The following is a 23,901-nucleotide window of genomic DNA, read 5'->3' as shown; positions in this document are numbered from 1 at the left end:
GGTTGTGCAATCCAATTCCTAGGCTCCGTCTGAAGGAGAGGCACAAATGTGTACAAAAACGTATGAACAAGAATGTGCACCGCAGCCTCTTATGGACCTGCCACAAACGATAAGTAACTAATGTGTATGGGTGAGGGGGGCCATCTAAGTCACTACTACAAAGCCATTAGCAAGAACGAGACAATTACACTCACAACTTTTCTGTAAGTTAGAAGCTGTTTGAAAACAAAGTTAGCCCCCCAAAATGGGGCCTGACAGATTAAGACCCCCCCCCAAGAATGCAAGGATGGTGTAACATTAGAAAGTCTATTGATAGAACTCGTTATTTTAAATCATAACTGGAGAGAGAAAGCAGGAATGAGATAGACCTGGAGGCACTGGTTTGGAAAGTTGCCCGCCCTCTATCAAGTGGGGGGAAAAGTGAGTTGTAGAACAAATATAGTGTGATAGTATTCATACTTTTAGAATAACGAGAAAAAGAAAACTAACAAAGAACTCTGAGTGTGTAGGTATAGAAACACACACACAGAGATACACACGTTACCAAACCAGCTATGTGACTTGAAAATGGAAATAGTAAAGCATCTGCCTCGTAGGGTTGTTATGAGGACTAATGAGATCATCCTTGAATAGGATGTGACACAGTGCCTGGCACATAATAAATGCTCAGTAAATGTCATCATTATCATATTATTTTGTCAAAGAAAGACTCAGAGGCTGAAACATTTAGAAAAGAAAAAAAGTTACATGAAATGCAAGCGACCAACTTCAAAACAACCAGCTAGCCAAATAAAAAGCACAACCCAAGTATTTAAAGGAAACAAATACAAAATTGTCAAGGTTACCAAGTTTTACCTTAGTCTGTTCATGATAATTTAAATAAAAAAGCAAAACAGTAACTTTCTCAAAAGATTACAGTACCCACAAAGGAAGGGACTTAGGTTTAATCACAAAAGGGCGGGATGAACTTGTCTTTGCCAAGACATATGGAAAATACTCAGTTGTAATGCTGGGGGGTTGCGGCCTAGACAGACTGACCCTGTTATTCCTGGTTTATCTCAGGGTGCAAATTGCCACGATGTGCTTAGTCACACTGAAAGCAAGAGAAAGTGTCAGTTTTCCTTTCATATTATTCGTGGGAAGAAAAAAATCTGGAAGCAAATGCAAACTATTAACAGTGGTTATCTCTGGGAAATAGGATTGGGAGACGAGTTTACTAGTTACTGCATATGTTTCTATAGCGTTTGAATGCTTTACATGTTCACAAATCACATGGGTAGTTTGTAAAAGAATTAACGAGATCATTTAAATATCTAAGCCACCCCTTTTCTGTCTAGTTCTTCCACAATAGATGGGATCGTTTGCTTTCTAAGCTCATCAGGAAAAAATATATATATAAACTGTGCATTTTTCTCTAAAATCCATTTCTACCACTTCGGTTCATAGCATCTACTGGGAGATGCTAGTATGCGATTCCAATCTGGAGGAATTACAGCCAGTGAAGTGGGGAGGAGGCACCAGTCCCCTCCTACTTCACAGCTAGATTTCCACCCTAAAGTCCGAGATCCTCACAGTGAAGGTTTTAGAGTGAAATCTTACAGTTCCAGAGTATCCAACCTCATCCCTTCCCCCAGATCCTCATATTCACCCAGCAGATTTACCCATGGTCAGCCCCTTTCCCAAGAGCCAGAGGAGAAAACGAATTCATAAGAACACTCATGGGGAGAGAACAGTTCACAGTTGATACTGAAGGAGACTTTTCATCTATTCTTCAAGCCAAACATGGTCCCATTCCTGGAGCGACTCAATGTCTCCCTTATGAGCCCCAGAGAGATGGTGATTTGCAAAGAGGAGGGTCACAAACAAGAGGCCAGATTGGCAGCAGGTGATGGAAGGCTGGGCAGGATTTGGCCATGGCTTGCATTGCACCCAAATGCCCCTCGTCAGGCAACCTGAAACAAACAACTCAAGTGGCCCAGGGACCCCCACATGTAACCTGTGCTCATGGGCAGAGCCTACACACATAGATATGGCACAGACTGGCTGTTCTCCCCACCTATGATTCTGATAAGTAGCCCAGATAATTCTGTTGCACTCCAAGGATATCAAGTTTTTTGAGGAAGAACAAGACAGGTAGTGACAATCCTATATAATAATCCTATACAATAAAGAGGTAATATGCAAATTGACCATCACTCCAACACACAAGATGGCTGTCCCCATGTGGTCAAAGATGGCCACCCCATGTGGAAACAAGATGGCTGGCAGGGGAGGGCAGTTGTGGGCGATCAGGCCAGCAGGGGAGGGCAGTTGGGAGGGACCAGGCCTGCAAGGGAGGGCAGTTGGGGGGACCAGACCTACAGGGGAGGGCAGTTGGGGGCAACCAGGCCAGCAGGGGAGGGCAGTTAGGAACAACCAGGACTGCAGTGGAGGGAAGTTGAGGGGGGGGCCAGGCTGGCAAGGGAGGGCAGTTAGGGGTGACCAGCTCAGCAGGGGAGGGCAGTTGGGGGTGACCAGGATGGGAGGGGAGGGCAGTTAGGGGTAACCAGGCCAGCAGGGGAGGACAGATGGGGGGAACCAGGCCAGCAGGGGAGGACAATTGGGAGGGACAAGGCCTGCAGGGGAGGGCAGTTGGGGGTGACCAGGTTGGCAGGGGAGGGCAGTTAGGGGCAATCGGGCCAGCAGGGTAGGAGTTAGGCATTGATCAGGCTGGCAGGGGAGTGGTTAGGGAGTGATCAGGCTGGCAGGCAAACGCGGTTAGGGGCAATCAGGCAGGCAGGCAGGCGAGCAGTTGGGAGTCAGCAATCCTGGATTGTGAAAGGGATGTCCTACTGCCCGTTTAGGCCCGATCCCAGTCGGACATTTCTCGAGGGGTCCCAGATTGGAGAGGGTGCAGGCTGGGCTGAGGGACACACACACACACACACACACACACACACACACACCTGTGCACGAATTTTGTGCACCAGGCCTCTAGTTCACAATAAAAACTAACATTTATTGAGTATATACTATTTGTTTGGCCAATGCTAACCACTCTTCATGCGTTAATTTATTATCCAAGGTGAAGAAGGTAATATTACTATTGTCCCCAATTTACAGATGAAAACACTAAGGCTTGGAAAGCTTGATAACTTACTCTAATTCTCACAGCTAATAAGACACTGGGTTTGAACTCAGATCACTCTGAGTTTAGAGCTCATGCTCTGTTACACACTTCCTTGGGATAAATCTGAAGGTGCTGAACATCATAACCTTGTAGGATATTAAGAATTATTGCCAAAGATTTTCAATCCTGAAAAGCTTTAAAAAAAGAATACTGTGGCAACAACCCAGGTGTCCATCGATGTGTGAATGGATAAACAATATGTGATCTATACATACAATGAAATATAATTCAGCCTTAAAAAGAAAGGAAATTCTGACACTTTTATACAAATGGGTGAACCTTGAGGACATTATGCTAAATTAAATAAGCCAGACACAAAAATATTGTCTGAGTCCATTTATATGAGGAACACATAGTCAATTTCACAGAGACTGAAAGTAGAATGGTGGTTACTAGGGTCTGGGGAAGGGTAGATTGGGGGAGTTAGTATTCAGTAGGTACAGAGTTTGAGTTTGAGATGATGGTGATGGTGATGGTTGCACAACGATGAGAACGTACTTAATGCCACTAAATTGTACATTTTATGTTATATGTATTTCACCCCAATTTTTAAAATGTTTTTATTGATTTTTAGAGAGAGAGGAGGGGAGAAGGAGAGAGAGAGAAACATCTATCAGTTGCCTCCCACATGCACCAGGGATTGAGCCCACAAACTGCCACCTTTCAGTACAAAGGACAATGCTCAACCAACTGAGCCACACCAGCCAGGGCCACAATTTTTTTTAATTGATGTCTGGTCCCCACACCAGTTATATCAGAATCTTTCCAGAATAGGGCCCAGCTATCTATCCTATATAATAAAGAGGTAATATGCAAATTGACTGTCACTCCAACACACAAGATGGCTGCCCCCATGTGGTCAAAGATGGCTGCCACAAGATAGCCAGCAGGTGAGGGCAGTTGTGGGCGATGAGGACAGCAGGGGAGGGCAATTAGGAGTGACCGGGCCGGCAGAGAAGGGCAGTTGGGGGCGACCAGGCTTGCAGGAGAGGGCAGTTGGGGGGGACCAGGCCAGCAGGGGAAAGCAGTTAGGGGCAACCAGGCCTGCAGGGGAGGGCAGTTGCGGGGGGACCAGGCCTGCAGGAGAGGGCAGTTGGGGGTGACCAGGCCTGCAGGGGAGGTCAGTTGTGGGGGACCAGGCCTACAGGGGAGAGCAGTTAGGGGTGACCGGGCTGGCATGGGAGGGCAGTAAGGGGTGACCAGGCCTGCAGGGGAGGGCAGTTAGGGGTGACCAGACTGTCAGGGGAGTGCAGTTAGGGTCAATTGGGCTGGCAGGGGAGCAGTTAGGCGTCGATCAGGCTGGCAGGGGAGTGGTTAGGGGGTGATCAGGCTGGCAGGCAGAAGCAGTTAGGGGTAATCAGGCAGGCAGGCAGGCGAGCAGTTGGGAGCCAGCAGTCCTGGATATTGAGAGGGATGTCAGACTGCCCATTTAGGCCCAATCCGGGCCTAAATGGGCAGTCTGACATCCCTCAAGTGGTCCCAGATTGGAGAGGGTGCAGGCTGGGCTGAGGGACACACACACCCCCATGCACAAATTTCATGTGCTGGGCCTCTAGTTAAGATAATAATAATAACAACCAGGTGTTTCTAATGAGCACCCAGGGTTGAGAATGCCAGGGTTCGGGACTTGGAAATCTGAAACTCACCATGCTGGCGGTCTGTGGCGTCACTGAGCTCTGGCTCTCCCATTCCCACAAAGGGCTGAAAGCAGGTCCTTTTCATTGCCAAGTCCCCTGGCCTGTTGCTGACTAAGGTGGCCTGGATCCAAGAATTAATGGAAGCTTCCGGAAGCAGAAAGCCCTGTGGCATCCTGGGTGTTTCTCTGGCTTGTAATTGATTGCATAATGCCTAACCCTCCCCACTTAATAGTCCAGGAAGAGGAGTGATTATCACTCAAGTGCTGTGATTTCAGGATGAGGTCGTGAGGTTCCCACTGAAATCTACAATTCACGGCACTGATAGAGTCCCTCTGTCTACAACTTTCCAGTCTTTGGGCTGCCGCACAACTTTGGGGGGATTCTCACAATGGGAGTTATGACAGAGACTTATTATAAGAGAGAGGAATGGCATTGGGCCTTCAGCTCAGCAGCAAGCATTCTCAGAGCACCCCCACTTTGCCTAGAACTGGGCTAGATTCTAACATGCCCTCAGTGAACCACATTCCGTAGGGAAACAGACATACTAGGTGTACCAGTTAATAATGCAGATTGTGTAATCAAAGAAAACACGATAATTTCAAGAGAAACATCAAAAGTGCTTTAGTCAAAGTAATGTCCATCGCTAGCTACACATTTCCCCCATCTTTCTGATAATTTGTGGATACCATCCCAATAGAACTTTTCTTGTTTTGAGGCAAACCATTCAGAGACCCAATTTTCCACTTCTTCGTACGTTTTGAAGTGCTGCTCAAAAAGTGAGTGTGCCATTGATCGGAACAAGTGGTAATCTGAAGGAGCACGGTCTGGTGAATACAGCGGGTGGGTTAATACTTCCCAGGCAAGATCTTTTAACGTGTCTTTAACTGGTTTTGAAGTGTGTGATGGTGCATCATCATGAAGCAAAATTACTTTGCCGTGTCTTCTGGCACATTCTGATCATTTCACGATCAAAGCGTGGTTCAAATTGATTATTTGTTGTCTGTAGCAATGAGTATTAACGGTTTCACCCAGTTTTAGAAGCTCATAATACACCACACCTTCCTGATCCCACCAAACGCAGAGCATTGTCTTCTTTATGAAACAATTTGGCCTTGCAGTCAATGTTGATGGTTGACCTGGATCAATCCATGATTTTGTGCATTTGGGATTCTCAAAATAAATCCACTTTTCATCGCCAGTCACAATTCCATGCAAAAAAGACTTTCTTTCGTGCCGTTGAAGCAACATTTTACTGATGACTTTTCGGTTTTCCATTTGTTTTTCGTTCAGTTGATGTGGCACCCATTTTCCTTCCTTTAAAGTCTTTCCCATTGCTTGTAAACGATTGGAAATTGTTTGCTGAGCAAAATTTAATCTTTCTACAAGTTGTTTTTGAGTATGACACACATCTTCATCCAATAATGCTTGTAATTGTTGGTCTTCAAAGTTTTTCGGTTGACCTGGACATTCTTTGTCTTTCACATCGAAATCATCACTTTTAAAGCGTTTCAACCAGCATTCACAAGTATCTTGAAATGGAGCATGTTCACCATAAGCTTCCCGAAGTATACGATAACTTTCAGCCGCACTTTTCTTCAAAATAAAGTAATGAATTAAAACTTCCCGCAAATGCTCTTTTTTTGGCACGAAATTCGACATTTTTAAGAGTAAAAATATCTATGATGTTAACACCTTCAGCAAATTTGACATATGATGTTTTGAAGCTTGCTGTCAATACAACAAAATAGCATACATATCAAATTGCATATGTATATACATATGTGTAACTCCATCTAGTGAAAAAAATCCGCATTGTTAACTGGCACACCTAGTATTCACCCAGCCAATATTTCTTGAGTTCCTACAATGGGCAGTATTTAAAATATTAACAAGTTTGGCAGTGGCACAGAATCAGACAGGATGCTCTGCTGGGCCCAAAGGTAACCCTTAAATTGCTGGACCGCAGTGAGGTCAGGGGGATTCAGGGGAGAGGCCAGGGTGGTTGGGACATTGGATGGGTAGCCTCTATTTACCAGACAATACAGAAACATTTCAATATTTTAACATCCGGGAAGGCTGTATGAGTAGGTGCCAGGTGAATGACAGCTTGACTTGGGCATAGAGGTGAACAGTTCAGCCCAAGTCCCTGACATCAGGGATCAACCTTCCAGTGCAGGGGTACAGCTTTTTCCATCATAGACCAAATAAATATTTTAGCCCTTTTAGGCCTTAGGTCTCTGTCCCAGCTATCCAACACTGTCACTGTAGCACCAAAGCAGCCACCGACAAGAGTAAACAAATGAGTGTGGCTGTGTGCCAATAAAACTTTATTCACAAAACAGCAGGATGAAGGTGGCCCATGGACCACAGTTGCAAACCCCTGTTCTAGTGGGTGAGACAGTATACCCATTTATTCTTTCATTATACAAATATTTATCAAGCATCTTCTCCATGACAACTATTGCAGTGGGCACTTGAACAAGATAATGGTCTCTGCCCACATAGCACTTATACTCTAATAGGAGAGGCCAAATCAGTCATGTTAATGTGCTATGGTAAGATGGAAGTAATCAGGAAATTCAGAAGGGGAAGTTAGCCAGTCTGGGAGTTCCGGGAAGGCTTCCTGGAGGAGGTGGTTCCATGTTGCCTGCTCAGATCAGCCTGAGAAGCACATGTCTTTCCTTGTAGGTTGTCTGTCATCACTTGCTCTTCCCTTATGTCCCCCAGTCTCTGAACAGCTACAACAATGGAGACGTGGAAGGATCCAGGCGGCTTGGGAGGAATGCCAAGTGGGTGGCCATCGCCTCCATCATTATCGGCCTTCTCATCATCGGCATTTCTTGTGCGGTTCACTTCGCAAGGAAGTAAGTAGGCTTTTTGGAATCCCTCCCAATGTAGAATAATGCCCATCGGGATCTGTTAGGCTGGGTTAGGTTATTCTCTGGCAACAGACAATCGCAAACAAAAGCATTTTCATTTTTTCTTCACTGTGGTTACATGGGCCACGGAGGTCTGGGAAGGGTCTCTCCTCCACAGGATCATTCGAGGCCCCATGCTATCCAAAGCTCCAGCATATCATAGCTGCTCTATTTAGAACAGAGGTCAACAAACTTTTCCACTAGACGGCCAGATAGTAAATATTTTAGCCTTGAAGGCCATATGGCCTCTATCACCATCTCAGTCCCAACTACTGAACTCTCGCCATGTTAGCACAAAAGCAGCCATATATGATAATGTGAATGAATGGGCATGGCTGTGCTCAGTAAAACTTTATTTACAAAAACAGGTTGTTGGCCTGTGGACCATAGTTTTCCAACCTCTGATCTAAAATATGAGGCCTCCTCAGGCTAACCCCAGGGGAGAGAAGACCAGAGAGTCCCACCTGGGTTTCCTCTGCCTCAGCCCTGGAGTGGCAAATGTCACTCAGACTCACAGTTGGCTAAAACAAAGCACCCCGTTCCACCTACCTGTGAGAAAGCAGGACTGTGGGAGAGTAAATGGGATACTTGGGATTATTATTTGTTCGGCCTGACCCTAGGATCTACTGAGTACAGTGTGTTCCAACATGGTTTTGCACTAAACTAGCCAAAATGTTCTTAAAGGGCAGAAGGTTCACCACATGCTTTTGGTACTGCCAGCGAGCTCTCACCTCATAAGGAGATGGATGCTGTTGATGTTTCTTTCTGGATTTGGGAAAATTTATTCAGATTTCTCTGATCAGCTGAGTTGGGCTCCATCTGCTAGAATCAATGACCTTTTCCATCAGAGGGTAAGGTCATGTGACAGACAACCAAGACTCAGAAATGAGAGGCCCAATCCATCTCTGTCTCCCTGTACAACTCCTGGAAAGGCAGATAAGAACTCTGGGAAATTCTTTAGCTTTACGGCCAGAGCAGCACAGGTATTCCCATGCCATTTACCAGGAGCTGAGTAGGTCGGCCTCTTTGGCTTGATTTCAGGAAGGGGTCAACGGGTGAGTGAGGGAGGAAGAGGACACCCTTGAGCCTGCCAGATCAGCCAACTCACCCTTGGCAACCAAGAGCATAGTGGATGTCACAGTAGGTAAACTTCCTATGGTACAAGCCAGATCCAGGAGCAATCAGGGCAACTGCACGGAGGAGGAGATGTCAAAACAGGAAGTGTCACAAAGGAAAGAATGGAGGGCTTTGGGCAAAGAGGGAACAGACGTGAGGCAGATGGCTGAAAGTTTCATAGGAAGTTAGGAGCAGGGGGGCACTCCCAGAAGGGAGAGGCTCAGGGGAAGTCTGGTGCCATAGAATGCGGGGTTAGTAGTACAGCCATCTGCTTAATGTCCCTAAACCTCAGTTTCTTCCTCTGTGTAATGGGAATGAAAGTAGCACCCATTTAACGGAGCTATTGTGAAGGTGAACTAGATGATCCACAAAATGTGTATAACTAGGTGTCTGTTCCTTAGTTGGTGCACAAAAAATGCAAACCATTTATTAATCCTAACACTACTATTGTTATCATGACTGGGAGAGCACCTGAGAATTTAAGATGCCACTAAATCGAGTTCAAGGCTTTGAACTCATGAGCCAAACTCAAAGGATGGTGTGTGTTCCAAGAGAACAAGGCCAAGTCCTGGCTTAACTAGCTAGGATCTTCGGAAAATACATACTGCCCAGATCCATGCTTGAGCTGAGTGGGTTGTAATAGTGGCTGACACTCACATACCAGGTCCTGCTCCAAGCCTTTACGTGAATTAATCCTCAGTGACTCCTCAGAGCAACCCTATGAGGCATTATTATCCCTGTTTCACAGGTGAAGGAATTGAGGCTCAGAGAAGGAAAGAAATCAAAGATTTGCCTGATGTCTCACAGCTAGTGATTGGTAACGGCAGGGTTTAAACCTGGAATGTCTGGCTCTGGAAACTGTTCTTAACCACAACACCACACAGCCTCTAAGCCAACATGTGCCTTCTAGTACACTCAATAACAAAGGCCAGTGGATGGCACTCGCCTTGCAGCTACCTCCAGAATTGTTTTATATGAGGCTGGTAGGTGAGGCTTCAACCTACGAAACAACACGTGATGAGTCAGAGCCAAGGGAAAGAAAATCAAAAGACTTTAGGAGTTAGGCAAGGAACATACAGGAATGAAGCAGCCTGGTTGTGGGACAATAGGGAGTGGTGGGGACTGGGGCGAATTGGAGAGCACCATTTGAAGGGAGCAACCACCACTCCCCTCCAGCTAACTGTTACCACTTAGGATGCAGACTCCATGGGGGCCATTTTCCCAAAGACGTTGGAAAGCTGGGTTTTCATTTCAAATATCCTGGCTTTTAAATGCTGGCGATCAGTTCACATTGCTTAAATACATTGTGAGGGTCAAAAAAGACAAACCATAAACATACAACAACCACATCAGCAACCTGGAGATTATCTACTTTACAGTCTCTGGTGGACAATTTGCATTTCAAATTTCAGTTTGCCCATTAGACACCATCCAAGAAGTTTTATAAGGGACCCAGAAGTCTTCCTATATGGGGACTTTGTCCATCTTTAACATAAATATTTCTACCTGGAGACAAGGCAGTGATGTGTATACGCTTGTGATTGAGGCTTTGTTAATAGTTCTACACTGTGAGCGTGAGTCACTTCTCTGCTCCTTCCTCCTAAGAGGTAGTGTTCACAGTGGTGAGAACATGGACTTCTGCACCGGTTTTACCAGGATTCAAATCCTAGCTCTGCCACACAGACCACCCTGGCAAGTTATTAAACTCTCTGTGCCTCAGTTTCCCTGTCTATAGAGTGAGGATAGAATCACTTCCCTGTGTGTATGGTCAGGTTCCTTTTCGATAGACACCTTTCCCTCCATGTTAACAAAGAACACAAAAACGTCTTCCAGAATTAGAACCCATGGAGCAACTCCAATTGAAAGGCGTGTGCGTGCGCGTGCGCGTGCGTGTGTGCGTGCATGTAAGACACTAGGGAATGGAATTGATTCTATCTTCCGTTAAGTCCAACAACAAAGCCGATTTCTCATCCTTTGAAATAAAATCTCCCAGCCATAGGAAGGACTGAATGGCAATACGGAAAATTACAGCCCACAGGTTCCCAAACTCTGGGCTGCCTCCGAGTTCTCTGCGGAGGCTCAGGGGAAGTTGGCATCCAAGCCCCACGCCGATGGATTCCAACTCGCTGTGTCAGAAGTAAGGCCCAGGGGTCTGCATTTTCCAGCTCCCCACAGCCACCCAGGAATCCAGATGCAGGTGGCCAGGAGAACAGTTTTTGCTAAAACCCGGCACTCGTCCTCCCTCCCAAATGCAAAAGGAAGACCGTGCTAACCATTGCCAGTCATTAACAGAGTGGTCAGTTTTCATTACATCAGCAAACTCATCCTCCTAATGTGGTATATCTAACTCCAGGAGTCAAGTTACTGCCTAGGAGATGTGCCCGCAGAGAGGCTCTTTTGTAAGGATCTGAAAAGGCAGCCAGGACTTCCAGGGAGGGGCTGGGGAAACCCCACGTTATGGCTGACCAGCCCAGAGACAAGACAAAGAGCCTTGAATATATGAGTTTTCCAAGTTTCCTTTATAAACTGTCTGAAGCAGGCTATTGCCTTTTTTTTAAATGGTGCAGTCCTGCCTTTTAAAAAATTATTCTGTATCCATTATCAATAAAACTGTAACTAATCTCAAAGTCCCTGCCTTTTAAAAAAAAATTGTTTTATCTTTATCAAGAAAACTGTAACCAATCTTTTCTCCCTGCAAATGATCAAAACCCCAAGGTAGTTTATTCTCTGGAATAGACTCGGGTCAGCATAGCCTTTACCCAAACTCATAAAAAGGTCTCCCCATCCTGATTTTACAGGGTACCTCTGTAAGCCACGTGGTGTTTGTGGAGCAAGGTAAGACAGTTTTGTGGCATCAGATCCGTCAGAGCTGGGAATCACTGAACTGAAATATTCAACTGTTTTTGACAGAGCGCTGAGCTGACAAAGGACAGCCAGGAACGCCACACTGTGCATTAAAAATGCTTGTTTGTCATTCATAGAAATCAGACCTTCATGGTGCAAGTTTTCCAACTGGAATCAGAAACTTGCAATCTCTCAAAGTCATACAATCCCTTGCTCTCAGGCTGCTAGGGAAAGTGGAAAGACGCAGAGGTGAAGCATTTAAATACTGCAGACAGCTATTTATCAATCCTAATCGTTCAAGTCCCTGGCCACAGTCACATGTCTGCAGGCTTTGACTTTCTGCTGATGCCTTGAGGATTAAAGCAAGGTTGGGTTATTCCAATCGTGTTTCTCAAAGCCTCAGAGCCACCTGCAACAGATTCAGCTGGAATGCTTGGGAAAATGCAGATTGCTGGGCCCCGATCAAGACCCTGGGCAACCCTGAAATGTACATTATCACAAGCACATCATCCCCCCAAAATAGTTCTAGGTATTCTAAAGTTGTAGGATCATTATTCTAGGGCTTTGCCTGCATGAGCATATGCCACAAAACAGGATATTTTATTTTATTTTTAACATATCTTTATTGATTTCAGAGAGGAAGGGAGAAGGAGAAATAGAAACATCAATGATGAAAGAGAAGCACTGATTGGCTGCCTCCTGCACTCCCCCCTGGAGGTTGAGCCCACAACCTGGGTTATGTGCCCTGATCGGGAATCTAACCATGACCTCCTGGTTCATAGGTCAACGCTCAACCCCTGAGCCATGCTGGCCTGGCCAAAACAGGAAATTTTTTTTAATGTTTTTTAATATGTTTTTATTGATTTTTTAGAGAGAGGAAGGGAGAGGGCTATAGCGATAGAAACATCATCAATCAGCTGCCTCCTACATTCCTCCTACCGAGAACTGAGCCTGCAACCCTGGCATGTGCCCTGACCGGGAATCGAACCGGTGACCTCTTGGTTCATGGGTCGATGCTCAACCGGCCAGGCAAAACAGGACATTTTTACATTCCTAAGATTCCTGGTAGAAGCTTCCTGTCCTCTCCAGAACGTGTAACCACTTCCCAAGTTTCCTCTTCTTTCTCTCCTCGTGGTCAGGCTCATGGTCACACACCTGATATTCAGTGGAACTTCCTTAACGGCAAAACCAGCTGACCGTGACAAAGCTTGGGTGTGAGGGCGACAGGTGTTGTCTACCACAAGGATGACAAATGACATGTGGTGGAGCTTCATCTCACGCAGGGGCTAGGTTATAACGTCAGGCACAAGGCGAGCTTTTATAATCAGAGTTGATCTTGGAAGCAACCAGAGGGGGCACCCTGTCAGAGTCTCACACACCATGTCCTGATCAGTGTATCAGAGCCAGTGTTTCCTCCAGGGCTGGAAGAGATGATGTCCCTTGGGTTGAGCATCACTGGGACCACTCCCCGAGCTGGCACTGAAGGCACAGGAGTCATGTCCCCGTCCACCTTCGTGAGCACTGAGCCAGGGGGTGGTCAGAATCTCCCGCTCCATTTAAGCAGTGGCTTCTGTCTTCTGGAGCAATATGAACCGTTGGTATGCCATAAGTTAAACCCATATAATGCAATTCCACTGAACTTACACCTCTGGTGGTCTTGTAGGTGTCTCGAGAGCCAGGCACGCCCCACTCTGTGTCAGAAATGCTTGTCATTCTTAGAAAGAAGAGCCTTCGTGAGCCAAGGTTTCCGTTAAGGAAGAACTTGACTTCTAAACAAGGATACCTGCCTCCCATCGGCAGGCACAGAATTAGCAGACAGTAACCCATTCTGCACTGATAATGCTTCTGTCTTATGAACAGTCTGGAATGAGTCCTTTCCTAACTGCATTAGGATTGGAAGTAAGCATATATATCAAGGTGCACAAGAAGGTGACCTTTTTGAAAAACCACAAAAGCAAATTCATCTTTTTTCCTATGCTACTGGCTGGAGTAAGGCTTTCTGCGAGTTGTTTTGCACAGATATGTCTTCAGAGAACTGCTGTGATTCCGTGATGAAAAATGGGGAATGTTAACTATTTCCAGAAGGTCAGAAGGGCCTTTCTTTGTTGGTTTAGATAAATTGAGGTAAAGACAAATCATCACTAACAATGGAAAGATTTTTGCTTTGAAAAGGATGTAAACAGGAGGACATGGACAAAGAAATCAGAATAAACATGAAAAAGATGTTCAACCTCACTGGTAACCAGGGAAACACAAGCTAAAGCAACAATAGAATACTCTATTTCCTTTGTCTGCGGATTGAAGCAATTAAAAAGACAGATAATATCAAGGTTAGTGATAGAGTGAAGAACTGGATACTCCACTGTTGGTGGGAGAGTGAGCCGGGACAGGCTTTGGGAGGTCCATTTGGGTGTATCTATTAAACTTTAAAACCCATGTGCTCTCCCACCCAGCAATTCTACTTCTCAGTATCCACCCGAGAGACAGGTGCACAAAAAGGCATGTTCTTTTCGCTTAGCCACACACTAGGATCTTCTGGGGAGCTTTAAAAAATACCAACACCCAGAGCCCTCCCTGGACCAGTTAGATGAGAATCTCCAGTGACAGGGCTGGACACTGGTAAGTGTCAGGGCACTCGGGGTTATTCTAATGTGCAGCCAGGGTGAGAACCAACCATGTTCATTGCAGCTGTGTTTGAAATAGTTGAAACCTTGAAGCAATCTAATGTCCATCAGTGGGAAATGGTCACAGAGGCAGTGGGTTTATCTGTAGGATAGAATACCCCCTACAATTCAGACATGGAAATCTCCCTTGCTTGGCTTTAGAAGGCCCCACATGCTCTCCTTCCCAGCACTCTCCTCTCACCCCTCCACTTCAGCAACATGAATTCCCGTCTTGGTGGAGCAACACAAATATGCTCCTGCCACAGGGCCTTTGCACTTGCCGATCCCTCTGCCTATGATTTCCTTCCTCCTGAAATCCACATGGCTTGTTCCCATCTTTTTTTCAGATACTTACTCATATGTTACCTTAGCAGAGAGGGTAGCCCTGACCAACTTTGCTAAAACAGTGCCCACAGCCCACTCTTCTTTTCTCTGTCCCCTTGTCCAACTTTACCTTTCTTCCTAGTATCACCCCCTCAGAAATTATATGTACACATTTACTTATATATTTATATGTTTACTATACTATTTCAGATGTATTTATGTACCAATATATAGTCACTAGAGGCCTGGTGCACGGATTCATGCACCGGTGGGGTCCCTCTGCCTGGCCTGCGCCCTCTCGCACTCTGGGATTCCTAAAGGGATGTCGGACTGCCGGAACCAGCAGTCCAACATCCCCCAAGGGGTGTAGTAGTGTGGAAAGCAGCAGGTGGCCGGGGAGGAGCCCAAGTCCAGGCTGGGCACCACTCCCGTTCATGCTGGCCCCACTGCGCCTACCACAGCTTCCACTCAGTAGCGCTGCCGCAGAGGCGGAAGAGGCTCGTGCAGCCACAGCTGTGCTCACCAGCCATGAGCCTGGAGTCTGGCGCCCGTTGGTCAGCTGAGCAGCACTTTCACTGTGGGAGCGCACTGACCACCAGGGGGCAGCTCCTGCACTGAGTGTCTGCCCCTTGGTGGTCAGTGCATGTCATAGCAACCAGTCGTTAGGTTGTTCCATTGCTTAGGCTTTTATATATAGAGATATATGTTTTTATGGTGTTTCCTCCTGCTGAAATGAAAACTCCAGGAACATTCTCATTCCCGTCATTGCCTGTAATAACAGAATATAACACTTCTGGGTGCTTACTTTGAAGGTAGACTGTTGGGGTTTAAATCCAGGTGCTGCCTCGAAGTAGCCATGTGCCCTTTTAACCATTCTGTGCCTCAGTCCTCTCATCTATGAAATGGGGATAAAACAGTGCCATCATCCAGCTGCATGGCTTAGTGGTTAAGCATCGACCTATGAACCAGGTGGTCACGGTTCCATTCCTGGTCAAGGTACATGCCCAATTTGCAGGCTCGATCCCCAGTGTGAGGTGTGCAGGAGGCAGCCAATCAATGATTCTCTTTCATCATTGATGTTTCTCTCTCTCTCTTTCTTTCCCTTCCTCTCTGAAATCAATAAAAGTATATTTAAAAACAAAAACAAAAACAGTGCCTATCTCATAGGGCTGTGAAGATTAAACTGTGTAAAGCACAGTGCGGGGCCCAGGTCCTCACTCGGTAGCTGTTGGTGGTATTATAGCAGCGCCTAGAGCACTGCCGGCTGTAAACACTGACTGGATAAATGAATGAGTTATACACACAGACATGACATGATCCCATTTATGTAAACACACCCACAAGATGAATTTCTCAGTGAATATTTATGGGTTTAATGCAGAGAAAAATTTCTGGAAGCAGCATGCCAAATGCTAACAGTGCTAGTAGCCCTTAAGGAGAATGAGATTCAGAAATGCTCACAAGGCATTTTGCTGCATTATCATTTAGGGTTGTTTTTGGGGGGTTTTGCGTGAGCCCCGGGTAAAATAAAATACGTTTCCAAACACAATCTGTTTCTCTGAGGTGCTCAGACTCCAAAGCATGCAGTTCTGCTAGTCCACGTCAGCACTTGTTTAATCAGAGCAATCGCCGTGCTAAAAGGACGCCCTGGGCGAGAAGCCTGGTCCAGCTGTCTTTCTCTCCTTCTCACTCTGTCTGTTTGCACCACACAGAGCCTGAGCAGCCGGCAGCCGCCCCACGCATGGAGGTTGGACCTCATCCACACACACCCCAGAGGAGTTTCTGAGGAATGGATCCTGACTTCCGACTGTGAGATCTTTTCCTCCAGGACTCTCCAGAGGCAGGTCCCTGGCAAATGAACTGTAAAGTCCAAAATGTAGGAAAACCAAGCAGCACAGCCAGATCTGCCAGCCATTGATTTTTATTTTTTTAATCAAGTCTCACTGTTTCAGTTTAGCAAAAGCCATTGTATCCATTCCTCTTCTCCAGAGATGAGCCTCAGGAAACCCCATTACTTTCGGGAAGGTGGAGGGAGTTCTAGGAAGAGCAATGGATGATGGTATTTGCAATGTCAAGTACAAACATTTGCAGCATGTTTACCGTTGTCTAATAGAGCTGAGTGTGTGCATTTTTTCCTTTTATTTTTACCTGTGGTAGCTTCGCTTCAATCTTCAGTAGCTCCTCCCTCGTCAAAGACACAAACACAGGAGCCTCTGGCCTTTGGTCTTGGCCCCGTTTTCCTAAAGGCCCCCTTTCTTGCTTGCATCCACCGCTGTCAGCTTGACCTGGACCTCACTCTCCACTCCAACAGATGAGGACGTACAATTCCAGGTACATGAGCACCTTCCCCATCCCAGTCTTGGGAATAAACTGGCTATGTTTATGGAATGTGCTTTTTTTCCAAACTCTCTGTTTTTTTGTTTGTTTGTTTTGTGTGTGTGTGTGGGGGGGGTGTTTGTTTTTTGCAAGTCTCAGGCAAGATCTTTGATTTTCCTGGATGCCACATGGAAATGCCAACCATTGTATTTCTTTTCTGTCAAATGTAAGCCCTTTAGGTGTGATTGTACCGGTTTGATGGCACCGTTATTCCGCCTGCCAGAACACGCTAGCCCCGTGTACCAAGAGTGCGAGGCATACCACTGGTGGTCCACAATTTTTAAGTCATTTATAGACGCAACAGTAAATGCCGCCGAATCACAGAGAGCACTTCCCCTTTCTATTCTTTTTCAATCTCTGTTTAGGGCTCATGGGTCCTTACGACCTTTCTGAAACGCTGGCTCCTTTCCTGTCTCAGGAAAGAAAGAGCAGGTCTCAGGTTCAAAGTCTTCTGTCAAGATAGAACTTAATACATGGTGTTGTGGTCATTGCGTTTATTAATTACCTTCCATTTAGGGCTTCCTCTTAGGGATTTGATATATCATTTCTGTTAAAATAAATTTACTTGAAAAAATAAGTGGACTCAGCAAATATCTAGTGATTAACACAACAGGTGACATGTACATATGGCAAAAATGAGTTCAAGAATTAATATTGGAGACACAGTGATAATGAACTTCCTTTCCTAAGAGAAAAGGCAGCTTATTCTAAGTGAATGAACATGAGGCTGAGTCAAAACACGTGGGTTCCATGTGTGTCCCTGGCTGACTATGCAAATTGATGTTAGGCAAGTTTCTCCGCCTCTCTGGGAAATTTCTTCTTCTGGAAAAACGGGGATAATACCTGCCTACGTACCTCAGTGTTGTTATGTGAATGAATTGGCATAATAGGCGAATGCCCCTGGAGGGAAATTCTAAGTGTTGTTCCTAGATTATTGTGACTCTCAGGCATTGCTAAAATCCTGGACCCTTGCAAAAGATAGACTTTGACGGACATCGGATTCCGCCTGTCACTTCGCCCAGGTGTCCACCATGAGCCAGCACTTGTCCCAGGAGGACACTGGATCAGGGTCATGAAGCCTCAGCACACGGAGATCTGAGCGCCATTCCAGGAGATTGGATCCTCATTTCTGTTTCTGACATCGTGGTTTTTGTTTGTTTGTGTTTGGCTCCCTGATCTTTTACCCAAATCAAATGCAAAGTGTTGCTGAGAGGCAGAATAAAAATGGTTTTAAGTAAGCCTGTTTACCACAGTGTGTAAATGGTGTTTTCTTGGGGTTCTCAACCTTTTAGAGACTCCCGTAACCAGAATGGGCTCATGGATAGCAGCCTCAGTCTGTAGGGAAGACCACAGAGAGGCCAGGGGTGGGCCAAACAGGTATCAACTCGGAACTACTTATGGCCTGAAATGCCCTTCTAGGAGGCATTGAAAATGGGGATCCAATAAAGTCACTGAGAGAGCTCCCTGGGATCGAGAGGGGGGTCTGATTTTTGCTGGGCCCCCAGGCCTGGCAGAGAGTTTTCATAGTGACAAAGCAGGGTGATGGTCTTCTCCGGGGCCTCCGCAAGGCTCGATGCCCCTGCTCCACTCCAAAAAGCACAGACAGAAAAAGAATTGACCAAGCGCATCAGCCAGGGCACTCTTTCAGCAGCCAGTGACAAAAAAAAAACCAGAGCAAAGAGTAGAGTTTACTGTCTCATATAACTGAAAATTCCAGGGATAGCGTCAAGCATGGCTGGGTCTAGGTGCTCAGCCTTTATTAAGAACTTCACTCTATCTGTGTCTCTTCCCTAATAACTACAAAGAAAAAAAAAGTTCAATTCGAAATAATGCACAATTGGTTCGGAACTGGAACCAACGCGTCAGAGTGGACAGCAGCCATCAACAAGCAGGTGCAGCCGTGCTTCCCACACAAGCTGCCGCCGTGGCCAGGGGTGCGTGGCTCCCCCGTTCGCCGGCCTGGAGCACAATCCAGCCAGTGGAACTCAGGGTGAGGTCAGCTCACCCCAAACCTTATGGACTGAGGGTGTGTTACCAGAAGGAGAGTCTGATGCTGAGCAGAAAAGAACAGAACAAACACCACTGTGCATTAAGCTTGCTGCTTCTCCCTCTGCCTACCACACGCAGGACAAAAGTGACCTCATCACTTTTCAAACAGTTTCTCCACTCGGTTGCCACCTCATCCGTTTCCTCACGCAATCATTATTTACAGAGCACCCGTCCGACCACAGAAACGGGGCTCGGCTTTGGAGATGCCGAAACGATCAAGAGAGAAGCCTGGAAGGGCTTGCCCTGGAGCAGGGGAACAGGCACCCACACAATTAGAAAGAAACTTGAGCGAAGACAGAGGCAGGAACGGTGTCTTGCAGTCACCTTGCAGGAGGGAGGACTGGCTGGTCCCCAGAGGGGAAGCCTCGGGGGCGAATGTCCCTGTCCCACCACTCCATGATTGCTAAGGCTGACGCTGCTCTGGATGCTGCCCTGTCTTCGCCCACAAGTTATGGGCAGAAGCAGATGCAGACACAAAATCGCTGGCCTCAGCTCCTGTATCAGCAAATTATCTTTGGCTGACACCGGGACAGCTGCATTCAGCAAAACAGTGTGAGGCCTGTATCTTGATACGTAACCCTAGACCCAGGCTTCTAAATATAAGAAACAGTTTTGGGTCACTGACTACAAAAAAATATATATTATTTTAAGACAGCGTCCACATTCATTAGTTACTACCAACCCTTCAAAAATACTCCTGAATGTTGCATATTTGAGTCTGGAGAATTACCCTATAAAAATAGGTCTCTAAACCAAATACTCTGAATTGTGATTTTTGACAAATACAAAGAGAGGCATAAGGACCACCCATCATCCCTGGAGAAGCCTCAGAAAGAAGGCATCCCCTTTCCAATAGAGACTGACTTATTTCCTAGTGTGATTTGTTCCCACAGAGATTTATTTATCTCAGGTCAGGAGAGGGGCTGCAGTGTGGCCCTGTGCATGCTTGGTGTCAGGCATCTGAGTGCCTCCTGGCACCTGTTCTAAGGCCCGGAAGAGTGGCCAGATCAAGTCTGCGGTGGTCCAGTCACAGTGTTCATCCCCTCTCCCGTCCGAGTGTACACCCGCCCACCTCACACTCAGACGCTGGTTCACCGAGGTGCTCTGGTGTCTAGTTTTCCAAAGCTGTCTGCTCCTGGCACTGTTGATTGGCCAGGTGACATGGAATCCGGTGTATGGGGACGAGCTGTGCTTCCGAGTGAGTGTACAGACAGGAACTCGAGAAAGGCCAAATCCTGCCTCTGCGGAGGGAACACATGGCTGATGACCGGCAGGAAAGAGGACCTAACCCACACACAGCACCTTGTCGGCAAGGTAAATACAACATTTCCTGAGCCAGCGCCGAAGTTCATCCAAACAATCACATAGCCTTCTCCTAGGTCTCCCTGCCCATTCGTTTCTGACTGATGCTGTAATACTACAAACTTAGTGACTTGAAAACAGCCCACACTTATTATCTTACAGGCTGGGAGGTCAGAGGTCTGAAATGGGTCTCACTGGGCCAAAATCCAGATGCCGGCAGGGTTGCGTTCCTTTCTGGAGGCTCTTAAAGGAGAATCCGTTTTCTTGCCTTTTCCATCTTCTAGAGCAGCCCACACTCCTTGGCTGTGGCCTCCTTCAGTCAGCAATGGCCGCTGTACTCTTTCTCACATCAGATCTCTCTGGTTCTGACTCCTTTGTCTCCCTCTTTCTGATTTAAGGACCCTTGTGATTACATTCCTCCCCTCTCCCCAATCCAGAATAATCTCCTTATTTTAAAGACAGCTGATTAACAACCTTAATCCCATTTGCTACCTTAACCCCCCCCCCCCCCACTTGCCTTGTAACCTAAATTATTCACAGGCTCCAAGGATTTAGTACGGGATGTCTTTGGAGGACCTTTATTCCGCCTACACATCCTGCTTTCACATTCATTCCTCAATAGCACTCACACACAGCCCTGCTGATCTCAAAACCTAAACGGAACCATGTCATTCCCCTGCTAAAACCCCACCCATCCACCCACCCAATGAAAACCCTAACGTTTAACCAAGGCCCGCAAAGCCCTAGGTGATGAGACCCCTGGCTGCCTCTCAGAACTCACCTCCTACCATCCGCCCCCCCCCTCACTCTGCTGTACCCACACACTGGCCTTCCTGCTGTTCCCCAAACAGGCCAAGATCGTTCCTGCCTCAGCAAGCTTAATGCACACAGTGCGAGTTCCTCTGCCCAGACAGTTCCCTGGATTTTCAGTTAGCTGCTCTTCCTCTTCCTCCAGGTCTCAGCTTCTCACCTAAGGCAGCCACCCACCCCTAATCCCTCGCCATCCAGTCCCCCTGTCTTATTTCCTCTGCACCCAGAAGAGAATGTAGCACATGGCAGATGCTCTACACATACTTCTTGAATGAGTAAAAGGCTCTTCTCCAATATGCCCTCCCTCTAGCTAATGTCCACACCTTTGCCTCTTCTTCTTCTCTGACATGCCAGCTCTTCAGGATGTAGGGTCTCCTTTCTGCATGCTCACACTGCCCTGTTGTTTACTTCAAGGGCTCCCCACAATGGGAATGAGAAACAGTAGTCAATTGTGTAATGGTCACTTCCTATCTGTCCACCCCAGCACTTGATCAGCCCCTCTGAGAACAGGAGTCATGTCCACGTCTTTCACCTCTGCACACTTGGTGCCTGGCATATAGGTTCCCAGTCATTACTTGTTGACTGTAAGAATGAGTAAATATATAATGAGTAAAGGTGTAAAAGCAGGGAGAGATGGTAAAAGAGAACAGAACCAAATATTGCTTCATCGCCTGGGCCTTATTTTTACATTCTGATTTGGCAGCTTTAAACCTGATTTCTGAAGTAAGATGTGATTAACCAAGGACTTGGTTCGAAGTCCTGATCCAAAACATTCTCACTTATTTTGTTATCCCTTTTATCGTGATGGTTTAGAAAAAGGAAATCATGAAAATGCATGTAACACCCAAAGTTATTTCAAGAAGATATGGATCCAAATAAAGCCCTACTTGTGTGGGTGGCCTTTTCCTTTGGGGCTGGACTGACCCCTAGTGGAAGCGAGAGAAAAGCACTTTAGGGTGGCCCTTTGAGGAAGAGCATATTTCTTTGCTTTTTATAATCCTTTGTTTGTGTAATGGGATCCAGAGACAAGCTGGTGGGAAATCGCACAACTTTGATAGGGAAAAGAAGCAACAGTTTCTGGAGTAGCCTTTAAAGAAAAACGGAAACGCGCGCCCCTGGGTCCGGGTGAGGCCACGCGCCCCTGGGTCCGGGGGAAGCTAGATCCCGGGTCCGGGCGAGGCCACAGGACCCTGGGTCTGGGAGAGGCCACGCGCCCCTGGGTCCGGGTGAGGCCACGTGCCCCTGGGTCCGGGGGAAGCTAGATCCCGGGTCCGGGTGAGGCTGTGTGCCCCTGGATCCGGGTGAGGCTGGGTCCTGGGTCCAGGTGAGGCCACGCGCCCCTGGGTCCGGGGGAAGCTAGATCCCGGGTCCGGGTGAGGCCATGTGCCCCTGGATCCGGGTGAGGCCACGCGCCCCTGGGTCTGGGAGAGGCCACGCACCCCTGGGCCCGGGTGAGGCCATGCGCCCCTGGGTCCAGGTGAAGCTGGATCCCGGGTCCAGGTGAGGCCGTGTGCCCCTGGATCTGGGTGAGGCTGGGTCCCGGGCCCGGGTGAGGCCACGTGCCCCTGGGTCTGGGAGAGGCCACGCGCCCCTGGGTCCGGTTGAGGCCACGCGCCCCTGGGTCCGGGTGAAGCTGGATCCCGGGTCCGGGTGAGGCCGTGTGCCTCTGGATCCGGGTGCGGCTGGTTCCCGGGTCCGGGTGAAACCGCGCGCACCTGGGTCCAGGTGAGGCCACGCACCCCCTGGGTCCGGGTGAGGCCACATGCCCCTGGGTCCGGGTGAAGCCGTGCCCCTGGGTCTGGCCGAGACCAAACCAGAGGGAATCGGACCTGCATTACCACCATTTGTCCACCATCCAGAGCTGAGGGGTCAGTGCCGACATGTACACATAAGGAACTGGTGGACATTGATATTGGGTCTCAAAAGAACTGTTGGTCCAGAAAGAAACTCACTACAGACTGATTCATTTGCCTGTCAGCATAACTATTATTGCTCGTCTCACATTCAGTTCTTATAAGTATATCTCTAGTGACACATGATCTTGCTCATCTAGGGGAAATGATGAACAACATAGACTGATGAACAAGAACAGAACCGGAAACAAGGAGGCATCGATCGGACTATCGGGCCTCAGAGGGAGGATAGGGGAGGGTGGGGGGAGGGGGGAGAGATCAACCAAAGGACTTGTATGCATGCATATGAGCCTAACCAATGGTTAAGTTCAACAGGGGGTTGGGGCATCCGTGGGGAGGGGTGTGGGATGGGAATGAGGGGATGAGGACAAATATGTGACACCTTAATCAATAAAGAAATTTAAAAAAAAAAAAAAAAAAACGGAAACGGAGATAATGCTTTAAGAGATTATAGTGTGCCCGGCACTGTTCTAAGCACTTGTGCCATTTAATCTTTGCAAGAACCAACTGACTTCTAGACAATGCCAGCATTTGGATTTTTTTTTAAAACAAGTAAATTTCTTATTGATGGCAAAAAAAAAAAAAAAAGAACCAACTGACTAAGCTACTATTTGTTGTCCACTTTTGATAAACGGGGAAACTGAGGCACAGGAAGGTTAAGACACTTGCCAAGAGCCATAACTAGGAAGTGGTAAGATGCAGGATTTGAACCTGGCTCCAGGGCCTCGACTCCCACCCGGGGCAGAACCTGCCAGTAGTCACTAGTTCAAAGCACTAAAG

The 23,901-nt window shown here is 47.1% G+C and overlaps 1 protein-coding gene across 1 annotated transcript in view; it reads left to right on the top strand.

Annotated features, from left to right (window-relative positions):
* The window catches only part of TMEM233 (transmembrane protein 233), a gene marked incomplete at its 5' end in the record, with an annotated part of 32,282 nt that extends 15,871 nt beyond the window's left edge, over nucleotides 1-16,411 (top strand). Inside the window, 2 exons of the mRNA XM_079762864.1 lie at nucleotides 7,534-7,670; nucleotides 16,384-16,411. Coding sequence (XP_079618990.1) covers nucleotides 7,534-7,670; nucleotides 16,384-16,390 — 144 coding nt within the window. The 3' untranslated portion in view covers nucleotides 16,391-16,411. The remainder of the gene's footprint in view (nucleotides 1-7,533; nucleotides 7,671-16,383) is intronic.
* Nucleotides 16,412-23,901: the final 7,490 nt, after the last annotated feature.

This window comes from Cnephaeus nilssonii, assembly GCF_951640355.1.
Source record: "Cnephaeus nilssonii genome assembly, chromosome: 22".
Taxonomy (NCBI): Eukaryota; Metazoa; Chordata; class Mammalia; order Chiroptera; family Vespertilionidae; genus Cnephaeus; species Cnephaeus nilssonii.
This window is presented reverse-complemented; position numbering and strand designations above follow the sequence as displayed.